The following is a 24,350-nucleotide window of genomic DNA, read 5'->3' as shown; positions in this document are numbered from 1 at the left end:
AAAGCAGAATCACTTGCTGCCAGCAGGCTAAAGGTTAATGAGGTAACTGCTTATAACAGTCTTCTCAATTTGCATAATCAACCTTTTTTCTTGTCTCAAAATTCATTGTAATGTGTAGTACTTCAAAGATATATCTTGCCCAATTTTCATGTTAAATAGTAACCAAGTAAGCATAGCTCTAAATATTTTAATAATATGAGCCGTGCCATGAAAAACCAACATAATGGGTTTGCGACCAGCAAGGATCCAGACCAGCCTGCGCATCCGCGCAGTCTGGTCAGGATCCATGCTGTTCGCTAGTAGTTTCTCCAATTCCAATAGGCTTTAAAAGCGAACAGCATGGAGCCTGACCAGACTGCGCGGATGCGCAGGCTGGTCTGGATCCATGCTGGTCGCAAACCCACTTTGTTGGTTTTCTCATGGCATGGCTCATTTATTCGTGCTATCTAGTTGTAGATTTTAATCAATATCTTAAGAAGTTTGAACTTTACATGGACACAGAAAGAAATACTGGATAATAAGAAGTATAAGAATAATTATTTGTTTCAACATTCAATTGAAAGAAAGACAACTCTTCAGTTCAGGCAAAATTTACTTGTTCAGCCACAGAAAACATTTGCCAGGATAAATGCTGTGCAACAGTGAAATACCCAAGTTAACATTTCACATAGACCAATATAAATGTTTTCTCCCTTCAACTGTAACATCTACCCTCTATATATTTTATTTATTTCACAGGAACTTATGGTAAAGTTTCATCATGATCCGACAAATTCTGAAACACTTCTGTTTTTGGTATTATAGTCTAATTTTAGATTTCTAGATTTATCCCCAAACACTAAAGGCGCTCGACTATCCTCCGTTTTCATTAAAGATTTAAGAGCTTCTCTGGCTGCAAGTTCCTCGGCTATAACCATCGTCTCTCCTGGAGCTGAAAGTACAGTTTTAGAAAATATACATGTCATAAAGTTGACGTATTACCTATGTGTATATCAGCACCATAACAAAAAAAACAAAACAGCAACTTCCGACCAAAAATGCTTTCCAGGTTCCATCTCGAGTCTTAATTGAAAATTTTCATAACAATTTCCTACTTGTATTCTTAAAAGTGGAAGTTTTCTAAATCGCATTTTGATTTCAAATTCCTGAAAATGAACTCTCAAACAAGAGTTTTCGGTGAATTAATTCATGTACTAAGATCACGAAAGCCTAAATCTCCAACTGCATTGAAAATTCTTGCATGAAATTCAGTTTTGAAAAATAACTACAGAAAATAGGGCAATATGAACCACTGAGTGAAAGTTTCAACACTTGACAAGTAATTTACTACAAACTTCACACATTTCTACTCTTTTTACCTAGCAAGTTTGTGCCATACTTTCTATAAAACAATGAAATGTTGAAATGTCTTACATTTTCCTATTAATTTTTTATCACTGTATATGCCAACATGGTGTAATGGCATGAGTGTGTTTCTGCACGCTGACCACAACAATCTGGGCTCTGGCTCTCCCCTCCCAGCTTCCTGTTGATGAAGCAGAAAACAAAGCACGAACAATTAACATCTGTATATAGATCATACTACGACTTCCCTCTTGAAAATTCAGTTAAGTATAGCAACTGTTTTGGTCTTTCACACTTCCAGTTGTTATATATTTCTGTTCAATTAATAGTTGTGAGAAAATAAACAGTTTCTTTGATTTGTGAACAGTACTAACTTCATAACATAGGACAAGAGAGGGAGGATCATAAATATATTCTGTACTCCTGTTTGTCAAGTAAATACCTGTTGCACACGGGTCTTTATGATAAAACCTATAGGCTTTAAGACTTCTAAAGCTAAGCAATCCTTACTGAAGCTGGCCGGCAGACTTTATGGCAGATTTGCAAGTTTTTCAAGAACAAGAAGACATTTTCAAAATCAGCAATACTTAGAATGGCGACTTTTCAAAATATTATGGTACAGGAAGACTCGAAGTGACGTGGGTGAGCACAATGGTAGGAACACTGACCCTCTGCAAGCAAACAGTACAACTTCCTCATATAAAAACCCAAGCTGGACTTTGATGCACAGAGGTGAGTTGAAAGAAATTCAAAGTCAGTGACCTTACCCACTCTAAAACTGACAACGTAAGTCATTTATTAATTTTGCATATCTTTAGTTATTTCTTCACAGTGGGTTTTGACACTAATAATACAAATCATATTCTAGAATAGTATTAACATCACTAGATAGAAAACATGAAAGTTTAACAGAAAAGTACTAAATAAATGCATTTTTTATTTGCAGTTTAGTTTATAGTACAGTTAAACACCACTAGTGTGCATATCTATGGCTAAAGCACCATAGATAACTCTTAGCAAATTCCAAATTATGTGTAGCCCGTAAAATGGAATTGCATATTGGATTGGATTGCTCAAAATCCTATGTAGCTCATTTTCCTCTTTCCCTTGTAACTTTGAGTTTTTTTGTTGTTTTTGTATTAAACAACCCTAGAGTTTAAATACATTACCTTTAACATGGCTGCCAATAGGCCCATTGGATTGTTCAAATTCCACAGTTCATTTATGTCTCTCCCGACTAACTGCGGTACGATAAAATCCAATACAAACATCTCTGCTGCATGCTCACCCTGAAGTTGTACACAAACGTGTATTAATCAATATTTATTATAAAAATTAAAAAAAGGCAACTTCTCACACAGCTTGAGCTGTATTTGTTGAAGGTTCAAAGATTTCTGACCCACACTGTAGATAGGATGGTATCTGCAGCAGCTTTATTTTCACTATTTGAGCCATGCCATGAGAAAACCAAGTGGGTTTGCGACCAGCATGGATCCAGACCAGCCTGTGCATCCGCGCAGTCTGGTCAGGATCCATGATGTCCGCTTTCAAAGCCTAATGCAATTAGAGAAACCGTTAGCGAACAGCATGGATCCTGACCAGACTGCGCGGATGCGCAGGCTGGTCTGGATCCACGCTGGTCGCAAACCCACTATGTTGGTTTTCCCATGGCACGGCTCATTTCATTCATTAGGAGAAAACCTTGCAAATTTAAAAAGGATAAGGAGTGATTTCTAAACAATGAGAATATGACTGTTGTAAAACCACAAAAAAGTGGTGCACAAAATATTCAAATCTACGGTACTTATAGTATACATACAGCAATATATGAAGGATTTTGATAAATAATGCCAAGCGGTTTATATTTCAATATTTGTTAAATGGCTATTGCTACATGTACATGTAGTATAACGCAAAAATACATGTATGTCGAATGTATTTACTGTCACTGGCTAAGCGGGAATATTCCTGACATACTGACTTGAGCAAGGTTCAAACCCACAGAGGAAAAAAATAATGCTGGTATTTGAATGGTGAGTTAGCCATATCAATCATATTGCCTGAAAATATGTACATATTGCATTTCATGAAGATTTACTACTAAGATGAAGTACAGTAGAACTGCAAGGTATTTTTTTAACAATGAAATTACTTAACAGATAGCAAACACTAGTGCAGGCCCTACCTGAGATTCTAGCAGAGCCCCTATGACAGCTAGCAATGTTGTGATGTAATTATGATCCTCTGGTGGATATTCCTAAAATGGAAACAAGCACTGAGCCATAAAAGAACATCTTTATCTAAATTACACAAATTTGCAAATTCAATTTTAAGCAATATTTTCATTATTAAAATGATTTTCTTTTCATATTTCAAAAAGAAAAACCACTGTATTTACTAATTTTTAAATGGGATATACAGTAAAGACTGTCTAAAGTGACCAACCTTCTGAGAATTCCAAAAAGGTCAGTCTCTATGCACAATCTGATTCAGAGTGATCTTGGTTTAAAGTACATAAGACATGTTCTAGTTAGCATTTTATTAAGGGCATTTAAACATTTTGATAAAATATGGAATATTTTAAATGACCTTATAGTCTGCTTCACTCAATTTTCATCAATAAGACTGTGACATTTATTAAGATCAAGAACCACACTCCATTATTTGTATTAGAAAAGTTTTCTTCCTTTTGAGAAGAGGGGTCAAAAAGTCGTTAGGAAGGTTCGAAGTCTGTTTAAGGCTAAAAAATCATGGTTGCTTTACGCATCAGACAGGGGGTCGCTAGAAACAAGCCAGTTTTAATGTGAAAATGGATCAGGAGGAAATAAATAGGTCGTTATAGACAGAAAGTCACTGAAAGCAAGGGGTCGCTAAGGCAGTCTTTACTGTATTGCATTAAAGACATCTATAATTACAATGCTGTATATGAGAATACAATTCATATAACTTTTAGATTTCTAGTTTGCCAATACACTCTGCAAACACAATATTGGTTTGTGACCAAAGTCTCTAGACCTAAAGCCCAATTAAAGTCCTCAGTTTTTTGATACTGTAGTCCATGACAAAGATCTCTGACTACATTGGAACATAAATAAGGCAACAAAATTGGATTTACTTACTGGTATGTTACTAGATCATACTTCTTCATCACATTACTAAACTTTTAAGGTTTTATTTCTTTCTGACAGTTTTTTCTAAGTTACATTAACAAAGCTTACTTCTTATAGCAACATTCCAACTTTTTATTGAAAAAGTCTCTAGGTGCCCTTCTGCGCATTGTATCAGGCAAATGCACTGTCATGAAGGCCCCTAGATAGAACAAAGGACCATATATAAGCTAGCGAAATGGTTTCTCAACGAAGATAACCCGAGAAGGACTTAAACCAACAAGGATGAGTCATTCTGAAGTCATCAACTTTAACCACTTGAGCACAGTGGCCCCTAGAATAGTTTGAAGTATTTGAGCCACATCATGAGAAAACCAACAGTGTGTTTACAACTAACATGGATACAGACCAGCCTGCACATCCACGCAGTCTAGTCAGGATCCATGCTATTTGCTTTCAAAGCCTATAGCAATTAGAGAAACCATTAGTGGACAGCATGGAACCTGACAAGACTGCACAGATGCGCAGGCTGGTCTGGGTTCATGCTGGTCGCAAATGCACTATGCTGCTTTTCTCATGGTGCGGCTCATTTAAAGAGAAACTGGGATCACTTACAGCTGTTTGCATCAATTCTCTCAGACCTAGATTGGACCCTACATGTAACAACGTCTCATCTGACATCAGGTAGTCATGGATAGCACTGAAAAAAGGTTTTATACAGTAAGTCATTAATTTTTCTGAGAAAACAGAAACTATAATGCAAGTTATTTAGATAAGCTCCAAACTGTTCTCCGAAATGATGTTAAAATAAATATTTTAAAGTAAATTGCAAGTATCTTTGGCTCAAATCCTGTTTTCTACATTTAACAATAACAGAATGCATATAAATTCATTCAATAAATACAGAAAGTAAAATTAATTAAGATACTTGTAAATACAGACAATAAAACACCACTTTTTTTATTGCGTATCATTATGACATGTTTAACAGAAACCTTACCCTTACCATGCTGGACAAGACTGATTCTGCCTTTGCGACCAGTGTAGATCATGACCAGCCTGCACATCCGTGCAGTCTGATCATGATCTGCACTGTTTGCCAATCAGTCAGTATCTTTTTGGTAAGCACCCCTTTTAACAGTTAATGGTATTGTCCAAATTCAAAGATGGGCTAGTTCATTATAGAAATATAGCAGGGTAAGGGTTAAACCAGTCTCAAAACTGATGCATTTGCAATGAGTTGTTGCTTCTAGTAACAAAAGAACATTTTGTGAGGTTAACCAATGGCAAGTTTTGATTCTGTTACTGGTCTGCTGATAAACAAGAGGGTCATGATGGCCCTGTATCGCTCACCAGAGTTGATCTGGCCTAATTATATGTACCTTGTTTTAGACCTCACAGGACCCAGTTTCAAACCTGACCTTGAGATCATCAAGACAAAATTCTGACCAAGTTTCATAAAGATTGGGTCACAAATGTGGCCTCTAGGCACAAGGTAAATGTTGACGGACGACGCACAAAGCACATCGCACAACAAAGGACAATGACCGGTCAAAATAGCTCACCTTGAGCACTTTGTGCTCTGGTAAACTAAAAACTCTAGCATGTGATTGGATGATTCTCAGCTCATTTTTGTATTTGACCAAAGGCAAGACTGGTCTCCAAACTCACTTTTCTAACCTAAGAACTGGATAATAAAAACAGTTCTGGTGTAAAAATTTAACAAAATCAATGAATCTTACCATATTCCTTCTTCAAATAACTGTGGGAATGAGTATCTCAGGTATGCCTTTATAAATCTACTAGCCAGTAAATGACCTGAAATAAAAAAATATCTTTCTAAATAAGAATTAATCATAACTGTCAATGTGTACTCTTGCAATATACATGTACTTGTATGTACTTGAATAAAGACTGATGAAAATATTTTTAGAAAAGAAAATAAAGAACTACAAATAAGAAAAGCAGATTTCAGGAATGTGAAAATTCTTTTGGGATATAGGATGTCTGGTTATTCTTTTGTATTTCTTTCATTTTATGACTACAGTTAGCAGCCATTTTTTGAGAGATAAAATATCAAAACGTGATCTGATAATATTAATGTGCAGGAATATTGGTTAACATCCATCCATTTCAAAGCCATAATTCATCCTATTTGGAACTGATGAAAGCATCAAAACATCAGAAACATCATGCAATCAAAAATCTACAGTAACTGACTTCATTTTTTATTCTGTACAGTAGTAACAACTTCATGACTACAACTACAATGTGGACCTGTTATACAGCATGCAGAATAATAAAAGTATTTGAGCAAACTTGTGTGCACAAACTGTAAAACATACATGAACAAGAGGACCATGATGGTCCTGAATCGCTCACCTCTTCCCACATGACCCAGTTTTGAGTATGACATCGTTTTTTCTATTATTTGACATAGTGACCTAGTTTTTGAGCTCATGTGACCCTGTTTTGAACTTGACCTAGATATTATCAAGATAAAATTCTGACCAATTTTCATGAAGATCCATTGAAAAATATGGTCTCTAGAGAGGTCACAAGGTTTTTCTATTATTTGACCTATTGACCTAGTTTTCGAAGGTACGTGACCCTGTTTTGAACTTTACCTAGATATCATCAAGGTGAACATTCTCACTAATTTTCATGAAGATCTCATGAGAAATATGGCCTCTAGAGAGGTCACAAGGTTTTTCTATTTTTATACCTACTGGCCTAGTTTTTGACCACACGTGACCCAGTTTCGAAACTGACCTAGATATCATCAAGGTGAACATTCGGATCAATTTTCATGAAGATCCATTGAAAAATATGGCCTCTAGAGAGGTCAAAAGATTTTAATAATTTTAGACCAACTGACCTAGTTTTTGACCGCAGTTGACCCAGTTTCAAACTTGACCTAGATATCATCAAGATGAACATTCAGACCAACTTTCATACAGATCCCATGAAAAGTATGGCCTATAGAGAGGTCACAAGGTTTTTCTATTTTTAGACCTACTGACCTAGTTTTTGACCGCACATGACCCTGTTTCGAACTTGACCTAGATATCATCAAGATGAACATTCAGACCAATTTTCATACAGATCCCATGAAAAATATGGCCTCTAGAGAGGTCACAAGGTTTTTCTATTATTTGACCTACTGACCTAGTTTTTGACTGCACGTGACCCAGTTTCGAACTTGACCTAGATATCATCAAGATGAACATTCTGACCAATTTTCATGAAGATCTCATGAAATATATGGCCTCTAGAGAGGTCACAAGGTTTTTCTATTTTTAGACCTACTGACCTAGTTTTTGATCGCACGTGACCCAATTTCGAACTTGACCTAGATATCATCAAGATGAACATTCAGACCAACTTTCATACAGATCCCATGAAAAATATGGCCTTTAGAGAGGTCACAAGGTTTTTCTATTATTTGACCTACTGACCTAGTTTTTGAAGGCACGTGACCCAGTTTCGAACTTGACCTAGATATCATCAAGGTGAACGTTCTAACCAATTTTCATACAGATCCCATGAAAAGTATGGCCTCTAGAGAGGTCACAAGGTTTTTTTTTATTATTTGACCTACTGACCTAGTTTTTTAAGGCACGTGACCCAGTTTCAAACTTGACCTAGATATCATCAAGGTGAACATACTGACCAATTTTCATGAAGATCTTGTGAAATATATGACCTCTAGAGAGGTCACAAGGTTTTTCTATTTTTAGACCTACTGACCTAGTTTTTAAAGGCACGTGACCCAGTTTCGAACTTGACCTAGATATCATCAAGATGAACATTCTGACCAACATTCATAAAGATCCCATGAAAAATGTGACCTCTAGAGTGGTCACAAGCAAAAGTTTACGGACGCATGCACGCAAGCACGCACGCACGGACGGACGGACGACGGACACCGCACGATCACAAAAGCTCACCTTGTCACTTTGTGACAGGTGAGCTAAAAATAACAGTATCAATAACTATCTAACTACCAAACACTGCAAGGCAATGCGTAATTTTGTTCTCTTGTTTAACCCTTACCCTGCTAAATTTCTATAATGAACTTGCCCATCTTTCAATTTGGACAGTACCATTAACTGTTAAAAGGGGTGCTTACCAAAGGATACTGACTGAATGGCGACAAGTGTAGATGATGATCAGACTGCACAGATGTGCAGGCTAATGATTTACACTGGTCGCTATTCAAAAACAGTCGTGTTCAGCATGATAAGGGTTAACTTATGATATAAATACTATAAAGAGGTCTTCCACTCTACAGTTTTACAGCTACAACAACACAGTAAAAGATTACTAATGACTTGTGCTGAGCCATTTCGAAATGGCAAGATCCCAAATAAACCAAGATGCAATATTTTATAAAACATTACTTAAGTTGGTATATAATAACCTTTTTGAGCTAGTTCGAAGTTATCTTCAATGTCAACCTCCACATCTAAACCAAGGTCCTTTTGCTTCTCAATCTCTTGTTCAACATAAGAGCTGCAAAAAACATAGGTAATACACAATAATGACATTACCACTGTATGTATCTTAACCCTTCTGTTAAGATATTAAATTCGTCTGATACTTTGACAAAAACTGAATTCCATGTTGTATTTCATTTATTTAGGGCCAATGCCATGCATGGCCCCAAAATAGCAAGGCTCATTTTGGTAAAAAAAAATTACCGGTAATGTAAAATACTTACAGGACTGGTCATACTGGATTTTATTGAATCATTTAAAAAACAAGAGGACCATGATGGTCCTGAATCGCTCACCTCTTCCCACATGACCCAGTTTTGAGTATGACGTCGTTTTTTCTCTTATTTGACATAGTGACCTAGTTTTGAACTTGACCTAGGTATTATCAAGATAAAAATTCTGACCAATTTTCATGAAGATTCATTGAAAAATATGGTCTCTAGAGAGGTAACAAGGTTTTTCTATTATTTGACCTATTGACCTAGTTTTCGAAGGTACGTGACCCTGTTTTGAACTTTAACTAGATATCATCAAGGTGAACATTCTCACTAATTTTCATGAAGATCTCATGAAAAATATGGCCTCTACAGAGGTCACAAGGTTTTTCTATTTTTATACCTACTGGCCTAGTTTTGACCGCACGTGACCCGGTTACGAAACTGACCTAGATATCATCAAGATGAACATTCAGATCAATTTTCATGAAGATCCATTGAAAAATATGGCCTCTAGAGAGGTCAAAAGATTTTAATAATTTTAGACCTACTGACCTAGTTTTTTACTGCAGTTGACCCAGTTTCAAACTTGACCTAGATATCATCAAGATGAACATTCAGATCAACTTTCATACAGATCCCATGAAAAGTATGGCCTCTAGAGAGGTCACAAGGTTCTTTTTATTATTTGACCTACTGACCTAGTTTTTTAAGGCACGTGACCCAGTTTCGAACTTGACCTAGATATCATCAAGGTGAACATTCTGACCAATTTTCATGAAGATCCATTTACAAGTATGGCCTCTAGAGAGGTCACAAGGTTTTTCTATTTTTAGACCTACTGACCTAGTTTTTGACCGCAGTTGACCCAGGTTCGAATGTGACCTAGATATCATCAAGATGAACATTTAGACCAATTTTCATACAGATCCCATGAAAAATATGGCCTTCAGAGAGGTCACAAGGTTTTTCTATTATTTGACCTACTGACCTAGTTTTTGAAGGCATGTGACCCACTTTCGAATTTGACCTAGATATCATCAAGATGAACATTCAGACCAACTTTCATACAGATCCCATGAAAAATATGGCCTCTAGAGAGGTCACAAGGTTTTTCTATTATTTGACCTACTGACCTAGTTTTTGATGGCACGTGACCCACTTTCGAAACTGACCTAGATATCATCAAGATGAACATTCTGACCAATTTTCATGAAGATCTCATGAAATATATGGCCTCTAGAGAGGTCACAAGGTTTTTCTATTTTTAGACTTACTGACCTAGTTTTTGACCACACGTGACCCAGTTTCGAACTTGACCTAGATATCATCAAGATGAACACTCAGACCAACTTTCATACAGATCCCATGAAAAATATGGCCTTTAGAGAGGTCACAAGGTTTTTCTATTATTTGACCTACTGACCTAGTTTTTGATGGCACGTGACCCAGTTTCGAACTTGACCTAGATATCATCAAGATAAACGTTCTGACCAATTTTCATGAAGATCTTATTAAATAAATGGCCTCTAGAGAGGTCACAAGGTTTTTCTATTTTTAGACCTACTGACCTAGTTTTTGACTCCACTTGACCCAGTTTCGAACTTGACCTAGATATCATCAAGGTGAACATTCTGACCAATTTTCATGAAGATCTTGTGAAATATATGGCCTCTAGAGAGGTCACAAGGTTTTTCTATTTTTAGACCTACTGACCTAGTTTTTGACGGCACGTGACCCAGTTTCGAACTTGACCTAGATATCATCAAGATGAACATTCTGACCAACTTTCATAAAGATCCCATGAAAAATGTGACCTCTAGAGTGGTCACAAGCAAAAGTTTACGCACGGACGCACTGACGGACGGACGCTGCGCGATCACAAAAGCTCACCTTGTCACTTTGTGACAGGTGAGCTAAAAATGCATGCACATTTTGTAATATTATAGCTTGAAGCACCGTCACTTGAAATTCAACACTTTTGAACAAGTGGTGATAAACCAAATTCAAACAATATCTTACCTCTGAACAAATGCTTGCTTTAGTAATTTCTCATCAAATTTTTCACCAAGTCTTTGTGAAAATGCATAAATCTCTGAATCATGGCTCCTGGAAATATATGACAACATCTTCACTCACTAAAATGACTTTAATTTCTCACAGAAAAGCAAATTCTGTCTTGTCAGATTTTATGTTAACCACACTACATATATAAATATACTAAATTTGGAGAAGGTTCACTTTTGCACCAAAACGGCCTAAAAATCGAAAGTCGCTAAATTTAGTAAAGAACATGTTTTCTTTCATCATGTAGTACTGTTTTATCAAAATGCATAAAATATTTTACAATATATTCATTATAGAAGAAAATATCGGACATAACTGAAAATAATTTTAACATTTATGGGTATGGGAAACCTTCAGTTTTTAATCAAATTTTTAAACATATCTGAAATTTTCGTTATGAGCACAACTGTCGACCACAATCAAAAAATGACCATAAATTCTGTGAAATAAGCTGGACCAATGGTCAAAATATTTTTGTGGTCCTCGAGTGTGCTTACTTCTAAAAACATTCCCTTATGTCCTAAATATGGTAAAAAAATGCCCGTTTTCCCAAAATCCTGCGATTTCAGCAATATTCAATGACATGTTGTGAACAAAATAATAAATTTATTGATAAAAACTAAATTCCTTGCAGCAGATAAACATTCTGGTAGTAAACAATATATAGATTTTTCAAATTATAGCCAATTTGAAAATTTTCAAAACTGCATAGGCCATATAAAGCTTAAGTGAACTTTGTCCTTTGTAAATTTCTCACTCTCATCACAAGTTTCTAGGTCATTATTGCAATTGAGCTTTCCAGTTATTAGTGGTTGAGGTAACTGGGGCATTTTTCAGGCACAGTCCACTACCACTACTTCCTTGAATCCAATGGTGAAGAGCAATTTATAGAAAGTCAGAATTTGCCTAAATCACTTGGTAATAAACAAGAGCTGTCGGAGGACAGCAACGCTCGACTATTTAACAGCCTTGTCGCTTGAATGAATAAGAAAGTCGAAAAAGGGGCATAATTTAGTAAAAAAGTAAAATAGGGTTATGGAACCTGCATAGTGCTTATCAGCTCATGACAGTGGACAAGTGTATGAAGTTTCAATCCATTCCCATTAGTGGGTACTGAGATACCAGCTTACATATAAGAATTTAACCCAAAAACTCCTAAGTTGAAAAAGGGGCATAATTTTGTAAAATGCAAAGTTGAGTTATTGACCCTTTGCACTGCACGTCATATCATGAAAGTGAACTAGTGTGTGAAGTTTCAATCCTTTCCCATTAGTGGATACTGAGATACCAGCTTACATACAAAAACTTAACCAAAAATTTCTATGTTGAAAAAGGGGCATAATTTTGTAAAAAATCAAAATAAAGTTATGGGACCTGCTTTGTGCATGTCAGATCATGACAGTGAACAAGTGTGTGAAGTTTCAATCCATTCCCATTAGTGAGTACTGAGATACCAGCTTACATACAAAACCTTAACCAAAAAATTCTAAGTCGAAAAAGGGGCATAATTTTGTAAAAAAGCAAAATAGAGTTATGGAACCTGTGCAATGTAAGTCAGTTTATCACAGTAAATAAGTGTGTGAAGTTTCAATCCATTCCCACAAGTGGTTACTGAGATACAAGCTTACATACAAAACCTTAACCAAAAATTTCTAAGTCAAAAAAGGGGCATAATTTTGTAAAAAAGCAAAACAGAGTTATGGAACCTGTGCAATGTAAGTCAGTTTATCACAGTGAATAAGTGTGTGAAGTTTCAATCCATTCCCACAAGTGGTTGCTGAGATACCAGCTTACATACAAAAACTTAACCAAATCGGGACGCGGACGCGGACGCGGACGCCGACGCGGACGCCGACGCATGGGCGAGTCCAATAGCTCTACTATTCTATGAATAGTCGAGCTAAAAACCCTTACACCCATGTTCAAACAGTATTTCATTCACAATTATAATGACAATCAAGCAATAAATCTATAAAATCTGTATCCAGATTTCTAAGCAATACTTGTATGTATTTTTTTCTAATGTCTTCATGAATTTTTCATGGAGGTGCAAGGATAGTCAGAAATGGACAGGACGGCAAAAGAATTTAAGACAATGTGAGAAATATGTGAGAACTGTTAAATTTCTATTATTTTTTTAGCAGGGTGTGTGATGGGTGGGGTTACTCCCAGGTTAGGGTAGAGGAAGTGGAGACAGGGGTTTGCAGTGTTAGTATGAGGTATAGGGATACGAGAACTAGGAAACTTTATGAGTTATAACTCAAATTGAGAAGTATACCTAAAAATTTAATCAACACTAAAACAAAATCTGACAAGAGTGACCTTGACATTTCAGGTACCTGACTCTATGCAATTTATCGGAACTAAGATTTATCATATGTGAGGTGTGATGATTATAGGGGCAGCAGTTAAGAAGATTAGTAAAACCAAGAACTTTCCATTAAATGTTTACCATTTGTTCCTTGTGACCTTGACCTTTAGCATACCTGACCTTAAACTAATACTTTAAATAACTTATAGAATTAGATGTCTACCCCCTTACTATGACCAACCCTAAAAAGAAGTCAGATGATAATAGGGACAATAGTTAAGAAGACACAGTGAAACTGAGATGCTTGCCTGAATGCAACCATGAAGCAAACAGTGACGCTTTTCTAAACAGATATCACCAAACCTAATACAAAGTTTGATGATTTAAGGAGATAAAAGGAATCTGAAAAGCTTGCCATAAAGGTTTAACCTAACACTGATGCCTGGGTGTGTACAATAGCACTCCTTATGCTTCAAATAGCCAAGCTAGACAATTCAAACTAGAGTTGCTTTTGAGAAAAGCGCATGTCTCCCACAACTGCCTAATCATCTAAATAGCAAGTCAGTCTTTATATACTGTTTACTCACTACAAATATACCTTTGAAGAGTAAAAAGGCCGATTTTGGGTAATTCAAGGGCCATAATTCTGGAGTGCCTCAGACGATTTGGCTAGTTAATGAACCTGGTCGAGGAGTTATGGTCAAAACATTTGGTTCAAGTTTGGTGAAGATCGGTGAGAAATGTTGGACTTATAGCGCAGACGAGAATAAAAAGGCCGATTTATGGTAATTCAAGGGCCATAATTCCAAAGTGCCTGGGCCGATTTGGCTAGTTATCGAACTTGTCCGAGGACTTATGGTCAAACACATTTTGTTAAAGTTTGGTGATGATCGGATGAGAAATATTCGACTTAGAGCATGGACAAGAGTAAAAAGGCTGATTTTCGGTAATTCAAGGGCCATAACCCCGAAGTGCCTGGACCGATTTGGCTCATTATCGAACTTGCCCTACTAGAGCACATGCACATTCATCAAGTCAAAAGGACTCCTATACTACTCAGACTGTATGCACATTCCTGGATCCAAAAGGAACCCTATACTACTCACGCCTAAAATCTTAGCATTTTTCGGTAATTCAAGGGCCATAATTCCAAAGTGCCTAGGCCGATTTGGCTAGTTATCGAACTTGGCCGAGCACTTATTGGCAGACATATCTTGTTGAAGTTTGGTGAAGATCGGATGAGAAATGTTCGACTTAGAGTGCGGACAAGCTTTGTGACAGACAGACAGACACACAGACTGGAGTAAATCAATATGTCTCCCACACCACTGTGTGGTGGGAGACATAATAAAGTCACTCCCAGGTGTCAATATAACTTTGGGTAGGAGCAATATTGGCTGGATGGTTGAACACACACACCAAATATACAAGATGGCCTAGTACAGAAAGTCTCACCAGCAGCCATAAACAGATGGGTGTCTTTCCTTCTCTGGTCCCACTTCTAATCTTCTATGATACAATTCCTGCATATATGCTACCTTACGTCGGGAGTTGGTGTATCTGAGTGCATACTGATGTGACGTATTTGTGTTGTGTCTGTTAGCTGCAATTTTAAAGATCATAATCAACATACTTCAAGTAAACTTTTTTTTTAATTTAACAATGTGGCCAACATCTAAGGTCATTTATTAAAATAATGTCAATATATTTACTGGTAGATATGGATAATAAAACAATCATGCTACTGACCATTTTCTGCAAAATTATAATTATAGCAGTAAAACTCACAATTTTAAGCTTAAAAGATATAGAAAAACTTGTATAAACTTCCCTAGTGAATTTCCAGTCCAGATGACAACAGATAATTCTGACAGTGACTGGCCTTTGGGAAAATGTACATGTATGTCAAGCGACAATTCAACTACATGTGTATGTTAAAATTGTATAATATATTAAACATAACATGTATCTGCAACGTGAATTAAATTTAGAATAAATAGTTAAAACGAAAGTGTACCACTAAATGATTTCTCATTCAGAAATATTTTGCAGAAAACTTTCATTCATCAGTTCTAGATTTATTGTTTTACTAAGAATACTGCACTCTCTTTTACTTTATTATGTCTCCACCCCACCCCACCACCCCCCACCGGCCATCATTTACAATCAATAACTCGAGAACCATTTGACCTAGAATCTTCAAACTTCATAGGGTGGCAGGCCATAATGGAGTAGACGACCCTATTGTTTAGTCAAGCAGAGTAGATATTCCCTATTGATTTTGGGGTCACTCTTTGAAAGGTCAAGGTCACACGTGCCTGAACATGGAAAACCATTTCTGGTCAGTAACTTGAGAACCACTTGACCCAGGGTGTTGAAACTTCATAGGATGATTGGACATGCAGAGAAGATGACCCTATTAATTTTTGGGTCACTCTTTTAGAGGCCAAAGGTTGCAGCAGACAGAACATGGAAATCCATTTCTGGTTAATAACTTGAGAAACATTTGACCTAGGACCTTCAAACTTCATAGGGTGATAGGACTTACAAAGTAGATGACCCCTATTGTTTTGGGGTCACTCCATCAAAGGACAATGTCACAGGGGCCATCTGTCCATCACACTTCATTTTCGATCAATAACTGGAGAACCATTTGACAAAATGTTGGAACAATCTTCCCAATGACCTTAAAACATATGAAAAATGAACAACCCTATAATTTTTGTGGTTACAACATCAAAGCAGACATCCCAACTCTCCTGAACAACCCTATAATTTTTGTGGTTACAACATCAAAGCAGACATCCCAACTCTCCTGATCCGATCGGGTTTCTCCCGATTCTGGTTGTAAAACCCGATCAGAAGTCTCAATCTCCCGATTAAAAAAAAAACAAACAACAAAACAACATAAACAACAAAAAACAAAAATTATGAAATAATCCACTTCTTTGCACCTATCTGATACTGTATCACTACTGACGAGTCTGTAAACAACAGCTTTCAGATATTTTCACACCTTATTCTACCCTTGCTCATTATTGTTTATTACACGATTTAACAAAGCCAGGTGTTGATTAATGTGTCACAATTGAAATTAAAATCCAGACATTAGATATTTTATTAAATTCAATCAAATTTAGATTAGAAATTATACTGGCTTTACCTTTTTCTGTAACTTTTTGAAATCGAAAGTAGATGGTCGCCAAGTCAACCTGCTAGGTTTTAAAAAACATTTCTCTTAAAATCATTTTGATAAGAGGAAATGTCATGGTAAATTTTAATATCACTTACTATCAAATGCTGTTCAACTGTCTTTGCATCATCACAATTTGTCAAACACATCCTTTTAAGTGGAGATTTAGGCAAAAGTCTACGAAAGTGTAACAATACCCGGACATTCAATTTTGGATAACAGGATTTTGATCAATAAAAGTATTTGAGCTAGGGGTTTTAAATACTGGTTGACAGGGATGAGAATCAAACAGTAAATTTTCTATTGCTTGAACTTTTATTCTTTTAGCTATATACATTTTGTTTTTACAGCTCTAACAGCTGCACTGTTTGTCATGTAAAATTCACCTGGGGAGTCTTCTTTCCAACAAAAGAAATAAAAGTGCAGGTTTAATTCTCAGTGGTGTTTTGAATTTAGACATAGTGCTTAAAGTGCCATAACTATTTAATTTTGCACAGAAGGCTTCATGTATTATTGTTCCAAAACATTAAAAATGCATGAATAATAAGATATAGACAAGTGAATTTTTTTAAGACTAGTGATTTTATAAGGGCAAATAAGTTTATATTATCATTAGATTTGTTAAAAGCTTCGTTATCATGAACATAATTACCGCGGTATAAAATCTCCCACTTGAACACCTCAATCTCCCACTTTGGAAAGCAAAAACTCCTACTTGGCATTCAGAAAAAGTAGGGATGTATGTCAAAGATCAAGGTAACTGGGGCCTGAACATGGAAAACGGTTTCTGATCAAAAACTTGAGAGCCATTTGACCCAGAACCTTCAAACTTCATAGGATGATAGGACTTAAAGAGTATTAAAGAGTTACAACCTCAGTGTTCAAGTTTATACAATAAATTTGTATCCCTAATTCCTATTAATTTATTTGTTTTTGCACTTTTTCTGTACATGCTTTTTTGTACACAATTTCTGTAGTGATGGTTTTCAGCTAGTTCGCGGCATGTTCGCAGCAATTAGTTTGCGGGATGATTGCAGCAACAAGTTCGCGGGATGATGAAAAGTGAATACCAAACGAACATCCCGCAAACAGTTATACCAATTGTTACTAAAGTGTTCGCGGGATGATCGCAGCAACAAGTTCGCGGGATGATGAAAAGTGAATACCAAACGAACATCCCGCGAACAGTTATACCAATTGTTTCAAAAGTGTTCGCGGCATGTTCGCCGGATATTTGCAGCAAGTGTTTGCGGCAAACTATAATATTTCCGTAAGGGAGAGCAAAGGACAGTTTGAGCGAATTCGTCAATTATCAAACGTGGTCGCGAAAATATTGGAGTGCCATGATTTCCTACTTGGATTTTTTTATTCTCACTCGAATTTCGCAAGTTATTGACCGCTAAATTCGATCCCTGGAACATCTACATCTACATCTACATGATACTTCCAACATAAGAATTGGAGATAGATTGGGGAAAATTGATTTTTTGAGGGAAAATCGAACTTTTGGGGAAAAATTTTCTAAGGGGAAGACGCCAACTATCGGTGTCACTTTCGTAGTAAAAAAAAACAAAAACACCCTGGATTTACTAAAAACAATATCCCTCAAGCTATATCATTCAAGTAACACAAGTAAAATTACCTAGAGATTACAGTACCAAGTAGACAACAACAGTAGCCTAGAGTCATGTGTTCATTGGCGTCGGTCATCGCAGATCAACAACAACCACAGCCTAAGGATGGAGACACTGACACTTCCTCACATTTTGTCAAATGGCTAGTTGCCTGTCGCTAAGCTAGCAAGACATTTCGACCCCAAGACATTTCAACCCCAAGAGACAATTCGACCCCAAGACATTTCAACCCCAACTCCTTGGACATTTCGACCCCATTCAATGATATGCCTGAAAACATCTAAGAATGTCGTCATTATTATAATTAAGCTTTAATCTATAGATAATTGAGCAATTTCAAAATGTAATTACGCTTAATTACCAATTTAATTTAAAATGTTAAAATACGGTTATTTTCGCGAAAGATTTTTTTTACGAAAATGAGCCATAGATCTATTTGTCTAAATTTCTTTATTTTCTAAAATTCTTTTTTTTAATTTCTTAAAGTCTATATTAGTACATGCCTTCATATGAAAAAATGAGTGATTTTTATCTCACAATACCGAACAATACCGAAATAATCATCATTTATAAATTATTAAAATAACGGGATTTATGTATCAACCGCGTTTATTACGTAAATAATTTATGAACAAATCGTTCTGATTATCTATCTTAAAATAACCTTCATATAAAATATTTTCATACTTGGTGTTTATTTATATGTTCAAATCATCTTAAAGACTATTTTAGTACACGGCTATATTAAAACAAGAGGACCATGATGGTCCTGAATCGCTCACCTCTTCCCACATGACCCAGTTTTGAGTATGACGTCGTTTTTTCTATTATTTGACATAGTGACCTAGTTTTTGAGCTCATGTGACCCAGTTTTGAACTTGACCTAGATATAATCAAGATAAAAATTCAGACCAATTTTCATGAAGATCCATTGAAAAATATGGTCTCAAGAGAGGTCACAAGGTTTTTCTATTATCTGACCTATTGACCTAGTTTTCGAAGGTACGTGACCCTGTTTTAAACTTTATCTAGATATCATCAAGGTGAACATTCTCACTAATTTTCATGAAGATCTCATGAAAAATATGGCCTCTAGAGAGGTCACAAGGTTTTTCTATTTTTAAACCTACTGGCCTAGTTTTTGACCGCATGTGACCCAGTTTCAAAATTGACCTAGATATCATCAAGGTGAACATTCAGATCAATTTTCATGAAGATCCATTGAAAAATATGGCCTCTAGAGAGGTCAAAAGATTTTAATAATTTTAGACCTACTGACCTAGTTTTTGTCCGCAGTTGACCCAGTTTCAAACTTGACCTAGATATCATCAAGATGAACATTCAGACCAACTTTCATACAGATCCCATGAAAAGTATGGCCTCTAGAGAGGTCACAAGGTTTTTTTATTCTTTGACCTACTGACCTAGTTTTTTAAGGCATATGACCCAGTTTCGAACCTGACCTAGATATCATCAAGGTGAACATTCTGACCAATTTTTATGGAGATCCATTCACAAGTATGGCCTCTAGAGAGGTCACAAGGTTTTTCTATTTTTAGACCTACTGACCTAGTTTTTGACCGCACATGACCCTGTTTCGAACTTGACCTAGATATCATCAAGATGAACATTCAGACCAATTTTCATACAGATCCCATGAAAAATATGGCCTTTAGAGAGGTCACAAGGTTTTACTAATATTTGACCTACTGACCTAGTTTTTGACCACACGTGACCCACTTTCGAACTTGATCTAGATATCATCAAGATGAACATTCAGACCAACTTTCATACAGATCCCATGAAAAATATGGCCTCTAGAGAGGTCACAAGGTTTTTCAATAATTTGACCTACTGACCTAGTTTTTGAAGGCACATGACCCACTTTCGAACTTGACCTAGATATCATCAAGATGAACATTCTGACCAATTTTCATGAAGATCTCATGAAATATATGGCCTCTAGAGAGGTCACAAGGTTTTTCTATTTTTAGACCTACTGACCTAGTTTTTGATCGCACGTGACCCAGTTTCGAACCTGACCTAGATATCATCAAGATGAACATTCAGACCAACTTTCATACAGATCCCATGAAATATATGGCCTTTAGAGAGGTCACAAGGTTTTTCTATTATCTGACCTACTGACCTAGTTTTTGATGGCACTTGACCCAGTTTCGAACTTGACCTAGATATCATCAAGGTGAACGTTCTGACCAATTTTCATGAAGATCTTGTGAAATATATGGCCTCTAGAGAGGTCACAAGCTTTTTCTATTTTTAGACCTACTGACCTAGTTTTTGAAGGCACGTGACCCAGTTTCGAACTTGACCTAGATATCATCAAGGTGAACATTCTGACCAATTTCCATGAAGATCTTATGAAATATATGGCCTCTAGAGAGGCCACAAGGTTTTTCTATTTTTAGACCTACTGACCTAGTTTTTGATGGCACGTGACCCAGTTTCGAACTTGACCTAGATATCATCAAGGTGAACATTCTGACCAATTTCCATGAAGATCTTATGAAATATATGGCCTCTAGAGAGGCCACAAGGTTTTTCTATTTTTAGACCTACTGACCTAGTTTTTGACGGCACGTGACCCAGTTTCGAACTTGACCTAGATATCATCAAGATGAACATTCTGACCAATTTTCATGAAGATCTTGTGAAAAATATGGCCTCTAGAGAGGTCACAAGGTTTTTCTATTTTTAGACCTACTGACCTAGTTTTTGACCGCACGTGACCAGTTTCGAACTTGACCTAGATATCATCAAGATGAACATTCAGACCAACTTTCATACAGATCCCATGAAAAATATGGCCTTTAGAGAGGTCACAAGGTTTTTCTATTATCTGACCTTTACTGACCTAGTTTTTGACGGCATGTGACCCAGTTTCGAACTTGACCTAGATATCATCAAGGTGAACGTTCTGACCAATTTTCATGAAGATCTTGTGAAATATATGGCCTCTAGAGAGGTCACAAGGTTTTTCTATTTTTAGACCTACTGACCTAGTTTTTGATGGCACGTGACCCATTTTCGAACTTGACCTAGATATCATCAAGGTGAACATTCTGACCAATTTTCATGAAGATCTTGTGAAATATATGGCCTCTAGAGAGGTCACAAGGTTTTTCTATTTTTAGACCTACTGACCTAGTTTTTGATGGCACGTGACCCATTTTCGAACTTGACCTAGATATCATCAAGGTGAACATTCTGACCAATTTTCATGAAGATCTTGTGAAATATATGGCCTCTAGAGAGGTCACAAGGTTTTTCTATTTTTAGACCTACTGACCTAGTTTTTGATGGCACGTGACCCAGTTTCGAACTTGACTTAGATATCATCAAGATAAACATTCTGACCAACTTTCATAAAGATCCCATGAAAAATGTGACCTCTAGAGTGGTCACAAGCAAAAGTTTACGGACGGACGGACGGACGCACGGACGGACGACGGACACCGCGCGATCACAAAAGCTCACCTTGTCACTTTGTGACAGGTGAGCTAAAAAAAAGAAAAGATTTTTAAATCATGGGCCGATTTCGCCGATTTTAATTATGAAAATAACTTTAATAAAGTCACATCTTTAATACCTTTTTATTTATTTATTTATTTATTTTTATTTGACTTTTTTTTTCGAAGAAAATATGCATCTCATTTCTATGGGATTCAACCAAATATAAATAATTATAATGTAACTCAAAGAAGTTAAGATGTCATCATCTTCATTATATTTATATTTTAAAATCATAATCAGAAACACGTAATCTTTTGATTGGATTATCACACCTTGATTAATTGTTTGTTGATATCAGCAGGTGTGCATTTATCTGCAGTGCGCATTGCAATTAACAAGCGATTGTGGTGACATCGGATATTTATAAACATGTGTCAACATTATCTTTAAATTTGGGCGAAAATGTAAAGAAAACAATAGGAAATTAAACAACATATTGCTTATTTTCGCATTTAATGTTATTTTCGTACGCGATTTTGACGCACACATAAAGTATTTGCTTTACAGAATATGATTTTCGTGTTTTACAAACTGCTCTTTTCTTTTCTATGTACGACATTCCTTCCAGTTGTAAAATATCAAACACGAAATCCCCGTTTCTGCAAAATGTAAGAATATGTGAGTACTGTTCTGTTAAAAACGGGGAAAAAATTATTATCATATTTCATATCTGTAAAGAAAATGTGACAGCCGTATTACTTTTTTCTATATTAAATATTTTAGCAAATACACGTGATTTAATGTATGATTTTAAAAGTATGATTTAAGCAACTTCAAGCGATTTCGGTCACACATTAAACCGGAATCCACCTAAAAAACCGGGATACGCCGGAATACATTTTCCATAACCGGGATACACCTGTATTTTGTAAGTTAAAGGTATTTTTGAAGTTCTTTTTTAATAATTCAATCATATATATCATAAATGAATAAAATACGAATGGAAAATAAAATGCGTTCACGCAAAATGACTTTATACGAGACTGAAATTCGGCGACCGCGCGGGAAATTTCCATTACCGAAATACACCCTTTTTTTATTAATAAATGGTATTTTTGTAGGGTTTATTGCAAAAATCATTCGTGTATAATATAAATAATAAGTTTCAGAAGGATAAATAAAATTCTTTAAGCAAACCGATTTTATAAGAGATTGAAATTCGGCGACCACGCGGGAAATTGCCATAACTGAAATACACCCGTATTTCTTCAACAAATGGTATTTTTGAAGTGATTTATGACTGAATTCAAACATATAGATCATAAATTATTATTTTTCAAAAGGAAATTAAAATACTTTTGCGCGTTACGTCTTGTACATGATTGAAAATCGGTGTGCGCACTGGAAATTTGTACATTCGGAATTTCCATGTCCTAAATTATTCTAATGTACACAGGTATTTCTTTAATAAATCGTATTTTTAGGGTTTATGATAGAATTCAATCATATCTCAAATAAATAATTAATTTACAAAAGGAAAATAAAATGCACAAAACGTTTTTATACGAAGTTGAAAATTTGTTGAGCGCACGGGAAATTTGAGCACTCGTGGATGAACCACAATCACCATAATTTTGTTAGCTTTTAAATTAAATAAAAGCTTATCATATTTAACTGCACTTACCTTGTTAGACATTGTTTGTCACATGTCAGTTGTGTGTGCTTACAAATATACTGATTAATTGATAAAATAGGTGTGATAATCCAATCAAACTCTATCAGGACTAATCAAAGGACATTATTCGTGCTTTGGCAATAAATGCAGTAAACGTTTTTATATTCATATATAAACATGATATAATTCTTTTAAAAACTTTTTTTCATAATATATTTTCTTCTTAGATTATCAAAATAACATGAAGAAATAACTCAATTAGTTCCAATAATAAACATACGGCCGATCCTTTCCGACCCGCGCGGTTTATTCACTGACATGTATTTAAAAATAGAATATTTATATAGATCTATATATTCATATTTTCTAAAATATGTAAAATGGAAGAAATATAAAATGAAAACATACAACTATTTCTGAGGGGTCGAAATGTCTTGGGGTCGAAATGTCTTTGGGGTCGAATTGTCCAAGAAAATTAAATTTTGGGGTTGAAATGTCTTTGGGTCGAAATGTCTTGGGGTCGAAACGTCCAAGATTCGTCGCTAAAAGGCCCTTTACCTAATTTTGTCCGAAAATAAATGGACGAACTATGCACTAGTTTTGTAATCTTTTCCAATATATAAAATCTTCACGAAGAATTTCGGAGTTTTAAAATTTGGGAAGTACTAACCCTGTTTTAATACATTGTTCTGGTCTATCAAAACAGTCACGCAACGTCCTGATTTTAATGTAAATGCATTCTTCGCACGAGCAAACGATCCGCAAATGGTTGCCATCTTTATTCGCCGCAGATACGCAGACACTTTAACTTGCTCAACAATATCTGTTTCA

General features: G+C 35.8%; 1 protein-coding gene across 1 annotated transcript; it reads right to left on the bottom strand.

Moving 5' to 3' along the window:
- Positions 1-579: 579 nt before the first annotated feature.
- On the bottom strand, positions 580-24,336 carry LOC123534054 (39S ribosomal protein L44, mitochondrial-like). Its single transcript, XM_045316094.2, has 10 exons — positions 24,190-24,336; positions 14,999-15,146; positions 11,188-11,274; positions 8,875-8,966; positions 6,194-6,269; positions 5,067-5,151; positions 3,530-3,601; positions 2,514-2,633; positions 1,414-1,525; positions 580-931 (listed from the first exon to the last, which is right to left on the bottom strand). The coding sequence occupies exons 1-10, from the start codon at positions 24,293-24,295 to the stop codon at positions 759-761; spliced, it is 1,071 nt and encodes a 356-aa protein (XP_045172029.2). The 5' UTR covers positions 24,296-24,336; the 3' UTR covers positions 580-758.
- Between the last annotated feature and the right edge of the window lie 14 nt (positions 24,337-24,350).

This window comes from Mercenaria mercenaria, chromosome 12 (assembly GCF_021730395.1).
Source record: "Mercenaria mercenaria strain notata chromosome 12, MADL_Memer_1, whole genome shotgun sequence".
Lineage (NCBI taxonomy): Eukaryota > Metazoa > Mollusca > Bivalvia > Venerida > Veneridae > Mercenaria > Mercenaria mercenaria.
Note: the sequence above shows the minus strand (reverse complement) of the source record. Positions and strands in the feature narration are given on the sequence as shown.

Excerpts from the sequence above, each read along its gene's own strand:
- LOC123534054 (XM_045316094.2), bottom strand. The coding sequence starts at position 24,295 with ATGGCAACCATTTGCGGATCGTTTGCTCGTGCGAAGAATGCATTTACA. Across the intron at positions 5,152-6,193 it reads TTATTTGAAGAAGGAATATG|TGCTATCCATGACTACCTGA; the intron begins GTAAGATTCATT and ends ACCTTTTTTCAG. Across the intron at positions 932-1,413 it reads TAAAAAATTAATAGGAAAAT|CTCCAGGAGAGACGATGGTT; the intron begins GTAAGACATTTC and ends CTGTACTTTCAG.